An 8,535-nucleotide genomic window follows, 5' to 3' on the forward strand; every position below is an offset into this window, starting at 1 on the left:
AGTCAAACGGTCTTTGATGGTCTTTTATATGTGTCTGTAATAATTCATAAGCTCTAAGATGCTAAAGATCAAAGGGAATCGTCGTGATTAAAATAATAAGAAAAGTTAGAAAAGTCATAATTTCCTGTTTTCCAATACTATGCCAAATTACTCAAAACATTCTCAGATGACCAACTTTATGTGTGGGGCTGCTGTTTTTTTCATGCCGTTAAATAATGTATTTTTTTGCGGGGAAAAAAATCTCATTAAGTGTAACAAAACAGACSTTACTTTGTAGGCTGTAATCCTGTAAAAAAAAAAGAAAAAAAAAAGGGTTTTGAGGTCCAAGAAACGTAGGTTGCATGCAGAATGATTATTAGAGACAGAAACAAAATTAAAAATAATGATAATAATAAAACTGAAGAAAAAGCAATAATAATCCACGGTCCAGTGGACTCCAGCTATGCCTCCAGCCGGACCCAAGCRGCCGGCGCTCAGCTGCCTCACCGTATGGGTTTCCGTTGACGTTGGTTCCGATGAGCTCCAGCGTTTGCTCCTGGAGGTCTGCCAGCGGGAGCGCTGTGATCTCCAACAGGTTGTCGTCGTCGCAGCCGGGCTTCAGAACCAGAGCCACCCCGAGGTCGTAATCCACCACGGAGGAGTGCCAGCAGTACTGCTTGTTGCTCTTCTGCACCGGGACCCAGCCTGCAGTTTCACCATCAACAGCCATCTTTGTCGAAACCGGGCAGCAACGTGTTCGGCCGTTTCCTAATTGTCCCCCGATGAACTCAGACGCTCAATGTGCTAACTGAGGCCAGTACGGTCTGTCTTAAATGTGGATAATCTCTCTCTTAGTAGAACAATATACTTTGCATTTTCAGCAAATTACTTTAGAAACCCTTCCTGGATTGATGGACATCAACAGTTGCTGATGTCTTGCCTTACTTTGGCAATGTGTTAATGCTTCAAACCGTTGAATGCTGTTACTTTCCTTCTTAAACACATTAAAGCTGCAATATGCAACGTTTATAAAAATTCTATTTTTTTTTTTTTACATATTTGTTTAAAAATATGAGACAGATAATCTGTGAAAATGTTGCACTGCTCCAGCTCCTCGCTGTGCTGCTATTACTGTTTGAAGAAATGTACCGCTCCTGACAACCAATCAGAACCAGGAGGCGGGACTTAGTGCTGCCAATGCAGAATGATTATTAGAGACAGAAATCGTTACTGAAAAATGGTGGCTATGCTAACTAGCCTTAGCATTCACAGCAGGTTCTGCTATCAGAATCTGCAGCGTAGCAGGTAACTTCACGCTGTCAACTGCATGATTGACAKCGCTACGACCCTCCTCCTGCCTCTGATTGGTTATTTTCTAGTTTGCCCTGGAAAGAGGGCAGAGGAGGTAGATTTTTTTCTGTCATGACAGTTTCAAAACATGTTTTTTTATTTTTATAAAAGTTACATACTGCAGCTTTAAAAGCAGGTCAGGTCAGATTCTAATATCCCACTGTAGTCTCATCAACGTTGAGTAAAAAATGGCAGTTTTGAATTTATTTTCACTTCCTGTTCTCTTGAACTTAAACTACAGAACCATATAAATATCTGATCAATTCTCTCATATTCTTAATAATTAAACCCTTGAATTCAAACAGGACTTTTTTTTTCCTTTACGATAGAAGGCATCAGAACCTGGAATGTGTCCGTGCTCGTCAGGAATGGGATGTCCGTTGCTATGTTTGACTCTGTGAGCAGGAATCCACGACTCGGGCACCATTTTAAAATCTTCCTCCACATTCCAGGAGAAACCTGGAAGAAAATCCAAAATGCTGAGATAAACCATCAGAACTCTGTTGTTCCTATTAATTAGTCCAAACCACTGCAGCGTGGGAAACGTGTACCTAGCTAAAGTGACGGTACCTTTACAGCTTTTGTGAGTATGTTGGTGCTTCCTGAACCTCTTCTCTGCCTGCTTGTTGGGCTTCCTGTCCAATCTGGCCCAGAGGTAAGGCTGGCCTAATAAAAACAGACAACTACAGTCATAACGTCAATAAAAAGCCTCTCTAATCACCTTTTAAACAAATATCATTGGGTTTATTAACACAGACAATTCCACAAAGCTGTAAGGTCTAAACAAAAACCCCAGATTTTTTGGTTTTTCCCGACTGATTGTGTATGACACCTGACTTCAGTTTAAGAATGATACAAATCTGTCCCTCTGCTAAATTTGACGAGCATTTTCAAAGAAAGCATGACCTAAATTCTGATTTTTATTGATCAGAATGAGGGTCCATCTGAAAATATGGTAGAAGTTTATGGGGTAGAAGTTCATAAGTTTCTTACTTCTACGTACTCCTTTTCGAGCAGGAGTAGACGAAAGATAAAAAATATCTTTAGCAGTCCTTGTTCATGTGTTTTTTTTATACTGCTACCATGCTCTAAATAAATAAATTGTACATTTTGCTAATAGAAAATTAACTAAATTTATTTTGTTAAGCAAACCTGCAAAACACTTTAAATTTTGGATCTAGAATAATTTACAGCAACAAATCTGACTTATTTAATTTGTTTATTGTTGAGTAGGTGAAATAAATCCTTTTTTTTTCTTTTTTTGGCCCTCAGGTCCTTTTGACTTGACACCCCTGATCTGATCTAGAGCCCTATAGAGTCAACACTCTGAGATGCACGCACCTTGATAAAGAGCGACGTAGCAGCAGGTGCCATCCAGTTTTTCGGTGGCAAAGGCGCAGTCTACGTTAGCCTCWAGAGCCACAGGGTTCACGTTCTCTGTCGCAACAACCTGAAACTGCTGAAGAYSAGACAAAWCRGGGAGTATAAAGAAYACAAACTGAACCTCCTTAGAAGTTGTTCATTCCACAAGTCTGACATCTCTGGAAGAATGGAAAGAAAGTCATRAAAGTCCCATTTAAGAAAAACATTTAGAAGAMGACGTTCTGGTTAGATGAGGCTAAAATTTAACTTCTTGGCTTCGTKAAACCTCTGTTCAAGGACACTTTCTGTTCAGTCTGATAGAGTTTGACCATATGTTGGTCTACAGGGCATTGACGTAATAAGAATGCTGAAAAAAATGCATGCCGCACTTTTAAGCGTTTTTATTGTTGTACACTGGAAATATATTGCGTACTGGGGGCAGGGAGGGAACAATCTAGATCCTTACAGTAAGCGTTTCGCTTTTCTTATAGAAACTCTTTTTACATTCTCCATTCATACAGACAAGTACTCCGAGGTTGTTGGAACCTTTTCGCTGCACGAAAASGTTCTTTAAGCSACCCGAAGTATATGAAACACGTTCTGAAAACATGGCTGCGGAAGAAGACGGCTGTAGGTAGAGTGCTGCGGCCTGCAGTGTAAAAGTAGAAGCAGAATCAATCAGGTTGATGCTGATGATGCTGCTTCTCAGCTGCTCGCTCACCTGATGCTCGTGTTTTCTGGACGCTTCTTCCTTCACGTCGGTGAGAAAAACACACGGGATTTTGTGCTGAACGGAGCCCAGGCGCCGCATTGCGACTTCCGGCTTTATTTTCACTAGAAATGTTTTGAATTAACCTCGAAAACAAACAAAAAAATGTCAGCAGCTGCTAGGGGGTTAGAATGCGTGGATGTGTTTTCAACTTGACGTGACTCTTCCTGTGAATTCTAAGGGAAGACTCGTTATCGCCACTGTGTGGCCTGGAGGGAAGTTGCACAACAATGAATCGCTGTACTTGATTTTTTTTTTTTTTGTAATTTTTTTACATGGGAAATAAAGTTATTTAAGTTCAGTTACAAATTAGGTTTATTTTTAAAATAAAAGCAGAATCTCAAATATTGTCAAGACACAAATTACAAAACAATGATTTTAAAAAATATATATGAATAAAACCAACATTTTATCCACATTCAATAGGAAATGCTACTTTAAATGAATAACTCAGTTTTAAAATGGGCCAACCCCTGAGTAAAACTCAGAGAGTTCACATTTGTAAATCAGATGTGGTCCAGAGTATAACGACTGTTACAGCATGCATACCCCAGCTATAAAGCTTGACTTCAGCTGGCTATATAACAGCAAGACATGCTCTATCAAATGATGAAATAATCTAATCATTTTAAGACTACAGTTGCCATTAATGATTCATTCTAATTTAGAGAAACCTTATGTGATATTAACAGCCCAAACTGATTTAAATTATAGTTTGATTTCTTTTTTATTGCAAACATCTGCTGGACTCTTGTCAGTAAATCCTTAATTCCTCATTTGCCAATTTATTTCCAGATCATTTCAAATTAAATTGCCCAAGTGTTCCAACCAACTGGATTTTATCAGAGCATGACTGTGTTGGTCAAGGTGTCCTTTTGAGATGGTGTGTATTATATTTACAATAATAAGATACTTGATAGATTTAGTGGTCCGTGAAATAAAGGAAAACATCATTTCCATCCCAACAACACAATTCATGTCATGTCGCAGCAGCTGCTGCTCATTTAGCTGTAAAACACAGAGCTGAGTAGAAACAAAGATGCTTTTTATTATTTCTTTATGTCTTCTTAAAGTAGTTCCTGCAATGTTTCCACCCAAGAACAAGAATCAAACATCTGTTGTTGTCATACAGTSCATGGATGGGTTGATATAATTTGCTAATACTTATTACTCGCCATGTATTTCTTGAGTTATAGTGGTATTCCGTGCTAAACATGCTATACTAACGTTTAGCACGTTAGTGTTGCTATGTTAGCATACTTAACTTCACCTTAATTGATATAAAAGCAATGCTGGTTTTTCCATTATGACATTGACATTCTCACATGACGGCTTGGATGTATAAAATAATATATAATACTGTAGACCCCTGCCTATATCCGCAGTTCAGTATGCAAAGATTSACCACTTCCTGCACACAATGATTATAATACTGATGAGGCAGCCAGAAATGCARTACAATACTTTAAATGGAACCAAGCGCATCTGATGGCCCAGTCAAAGTTCAGACTTGAACTCAACTCACCTACAGTCTGTWAATGTGCACTGAAAACATCCACAACCAGCAAAATCAACAATCTGGGTAAATAATACAGCATGTTAAATGAACAATGRCRTTGACATGGCAACCGAATGCTGAGTAAGGAATACGAAAAATGTTGGTGTTATTATTGGAATGTGTGTACTGTTGGTTTTCCATTCCGACATAATGTCTACAATAAATGCAAAATGTATCGGCACTAACATTGCACTGGCTGATTTGTCATTTTTTAACATATCAGAATTGGTCCGATAATTAAAAGTAAAAATAAAACCAAGATTTATTTCCATCTTGCTGTTTGTTTCTGGAGGGGGAGGGAAAGAGGTTGGTCATGTGACAGTGGCAGTGATGCAGCAAAGGATTGTGGGGAGTTTAACTGAAGCGCAGACGCAGTGGTGAACTCAGCAGGCTGGTCGTTGTTTTATGGGTAACAAAAGGGTAGTGAGATATATAAGATATTGGTTATCGGCCACCAGAGTAATAATATATCAGATATCAATATCATCCCAAATTTTCCTATTGTTGTATTCCTAATCTCTACATCTATATATTTAACTATTACTTCAAGCTAAAGAGCAACACAAACATGGATGCTTCTTGAATCACCCAACGTCATTAGAAAACATCAAAAATATTAAACCATGWTGGATAAAAGGAGTCTAACAAACTATGACTGGTCTACTTCATCAGTGATAAACAGCTTCTTTCCTGTTGTCCAGGGATTTCCAGATGGGTTCACAGTCTGTTGTGCCTCATCCAGGCCTGTGAAAAACTAAACCAGGCAGCAGAAACATCAGCTACTCTGCAGACTCTGTTTCCGTCTCTGTATTCACACACAGTACTTTGTGCTCAGCTCTTCATCGTGTTCTACTGCTGCTCCGTCYTCACTGTGTAGGTCCATCTCACTGTAGGAGTTCCTCCACATCTCCGTCTCTAAGTCGTCCTTGTGGTGCCGGACATACCAGCGGACAACATTCCTTCGCCATGGCAGACAGGAAATGCAGATAATTAGTGACAAAATACATGAACCACTAGAATTTAGAGACTCTGCTGCTTTTATCCATTTAAAGTGTTGGAGAAATATTTTCAGAGTAGCTTTCACGCATTGCTGGATTTTAGTTACTCAAGGGCGGCCGTGGTCCCTGACTCCCACCAATACTGGGGGCTCACTAGGGGTAATATAACAATTTTAAAAAATGGCTTGTAAATGTGACTGAAAAGAACACACAACATTATKATGTGTACAGTCCCTGTGATACGGTACAGTGTATAGTATGACTTGTTTGACACAACTGTTAAATCCTTGGCAAAATTTATGAAACTAGTAAAAACAAAGGTTCATCCTTCACCTGKGTTTTATATAGAGGAATATACAGAAATGATGGGAAGTTTCCCCTATTTTACCTGTTTTGTTTTTTGGGTTTTGTTTTGTCGTTTATTAATTTTTTTCTAAACTCAAGTGTACAAGGACATGCAACAGATGTCCTGATATTGTATATAAAACCCTAGAACTGAAAGAGGAGAAACTTTCTTTTTCCAGAGACTTTCCAGGACAGTTTATCCAAAGTTTCCTCATGAAGAATTTAAAGCCGCCGAAGCGATCAGGAAGCCGACTCACGATTTGTAACACCACCAAGCCGTCGCTGCGCTGAGAAGCAGGAGAACGATGCTCAGACTGATGAGGCTGATGTGAGCAGCTGGAAAAAAAAAACATTTTTATTTAAAAAAAAAAATCCGAACACTTCCTATTCTAAAACCATCTAAATGTGTATTAGAATAAGTTTTGAATTCTAAATTAGTATTAATACTTGATAAAGTCCACAGTAAAATAARTGAACGTGTTTATGTCGTTCCTCACCTCACCTTTTTTTGTTGTTATCATGTAAAATGASATTTGCCAACCTGTGACAGTAAACCCAGTAAAACTGTGAGCAGAATAAGGAATGTTTACCGTCCAGCAGGGGGCGTGTTGAGCCAACGGATGGTTCCAGCCCAGGCTCAGAGGAAACGGAGGAACTTGGGGACTGAGTGGAGGTTGGAAAGCTAAAAGTGACACCAGCGGGCGTGGAGGTGATGAGGCGATGAGGAGAAACGGGAATATGTGAGGACAGGTGTTTGACAGGGGAGGAAGACGAAGACAAGTCTGTTGTCTTGGTAACAGAGGCTGTAGCTGAAGGCGCCTGCTCGGTGGACTGAGGTGTGGATGTCTTTCCCACTGCAGGCGGAGTCTGGGTGGATGATCTGGAGGGAGGAGCAGCAGATGACGAGGCAGGGCCCAGGGCTTCCGGTAAGGTGGAGGAGCTGGGAGACTGTGGGCTGGCTGTGGACGGGTCCACGGTTTGGTTCTGATCTGTAAGCGCTTAAAACAGAGAAAAATACACGTCAACTTCAAAACCTCAGCCACAAGAGTAAATGTTTATCCTTTATGCTCACTGGGCCGGGCCGGGCCGGTTGGTACCTGAAGCGTTGAAGCAGTACACTGCAAATTTCCTGTCAGGCGGCACCTTCCACTGGACTAGCCCCTTGTTTCCTTTTCCACAGTTGTTGTCAGATTTTATCCGTGGGATGACCGCCGTCTTCTCAGCCACCCAGCCATACCTGTTGGGAACAATTAAAGAACGCAGAACCAAACTTAAGAAATATTTAGACTGAGACTTAATTTACTGTCAAACACCACCTCTTGCGGTTTCATGTAATTCATTGATCGTCCTACTTGCATGTCTCCAGTCCGTGCCGTACTGCTTCCTCCAGCTGAGCTAAAGTTGCTATGGTGACCTTCAGAAGCGAACACGCCGCTTGTGCTTCGGTGAGGTTCAAAGTGTAATCTCCTCCGTCAATCAGCAGGAAGATTCCTGTGGGTTTGTCCGTCTGGACCACGACTGAAAATGTTGCAAAATTGATACGTGTCGTTAACATAACAAACGGCAAAAAGTGGTAATTCTAACCTTTAAGGTGTAGATTTTATTATAGTTTGCTTTCGGCCGAGGTTCTCGAACTATTGAAAAGAACCACCAGYGGTGGTTCTGTGCATGGCTTTCTTTGTGACAAAATAAAAAGTACAATAAACACAAAACTAGTACAGAGACTGAAGGATTAGTTGTTTGAGTAGAAAGTCGAGTATTTGGAGAAAATTCCCAAAACTTGCAGCATAAACTGAAGTATACAACAGAACTAATAGTTGGTAATGACATAAAAGTATATTAAAATGTTGGTGACTTCTTGTATTACAGTTTAAAATGTTTAAGTATGGCGCTACTTAGTTTTAGATACTATAATGGCATCTAAAGCTTCTAAGAACTCTTGTTTAAATACGGTAAGCACTTCCAGATTCAACATGGTGACAACAAGGTTATAAGAAAGTTACTCATACAGAAAATCTGCTGCAGACACACAGGACGTCATCTAGTACTGCTCCACTTGCTTATACACTCTTACAGAGATAAACGTTAAAAGTACATTTTGTTAGCCAAGATGTTCAGTTTAGCACTTCTTTGATTTGTGCTCCTCCTTTGAGACATTTCTGACGATCTAAAGA

General features: G+C 39.9%; 2 protein-coding genes across 4 annotated transcripts in view; both read right to left on the minus strand.

Annotated features, from left to right (window-relative positions):
* Positions 1 to 3,646, minus strand: part of rlig1 (RNA 5'-phosphate and 3'-OH ligase 1) — an 11,172-nt gene extending 7,526 nt beyond the window's left edge. Inside the window, exons 1-5 of one of the 3 annotated variants that reach the window (XM_017305276.1) lie at positions 3,413 to 3,646; positions 2,671 to 2,785; positions 1,881 to 1,995; positions 1,672 to 1,808; positions 487 to 684 (exon numbers count right to left, since the gene is read on the minus strand). In XM_017305276.1, coding sequence (XP_017160765.1) covers positions 487 to 684; positions 1,672 to 1,808; positions 1,881 to 1,995; positions 2,671 to 2,785; positions 3,413 to 3,502 — 655 coding nt within the window. In that variant the 5' untranslated portion in view covers positions 3,503 to 3,646. Of the gene's footprint in view, positions 1 to 486; positions 685 to 1,671; positions 1,809 to 1,880; positions 1,996 to 2,670; positions 2,789 to 3,412 lie in introns of all 3 variants that reach the window. The other 2 variants (XM_017305275.1, XM_008410618.2) reach the window with 2 other exon arrangements.
* A 2,040-nt stretch (positions 3,647 to 5,686) lies between these two features.
* On the minus strand, positions 5,687 to 8,535 carry lyve1b (lymphatic vessel endothelial hyaluronic receptor 1b). Its single transcript, XM_017305128.1, has 5 exons — positions 7,714 to 8,535; positions 7,459 to 7,598; positions 6,952 to 7,359; positions 6,619 to 6,697; positions 5,687 to 5,977 (listed from the first exon to the last, which is right to left on the minus strand). Exons 1-5 carry the CDS (start codon positions 7,914 to 7,916, stop codon positions 5,830 to 5,832), a joined length of 978 nt encoding a protein of 325 aa, XP_017160617.1. The 5' UTR covers positions 7,917 to 8,535; the 3' UTR covers positions 5,687 to 5,829.

The sequence above is a fragment of the Poecilia reticulata genome, linkage group LG6, assembly GCF_000633615.1.
Source record: "Poecilia reticulata strain Guanapo linkage group LG6, Guppy_female_1.0+MT, whole genome shotgun sequence".
NCBI lineage: Eukaryota > Metazoa > Chordata > Actinopteri > Cyprinodontiformes > Poeciliidae > Poecilia > Poecilia reticulata.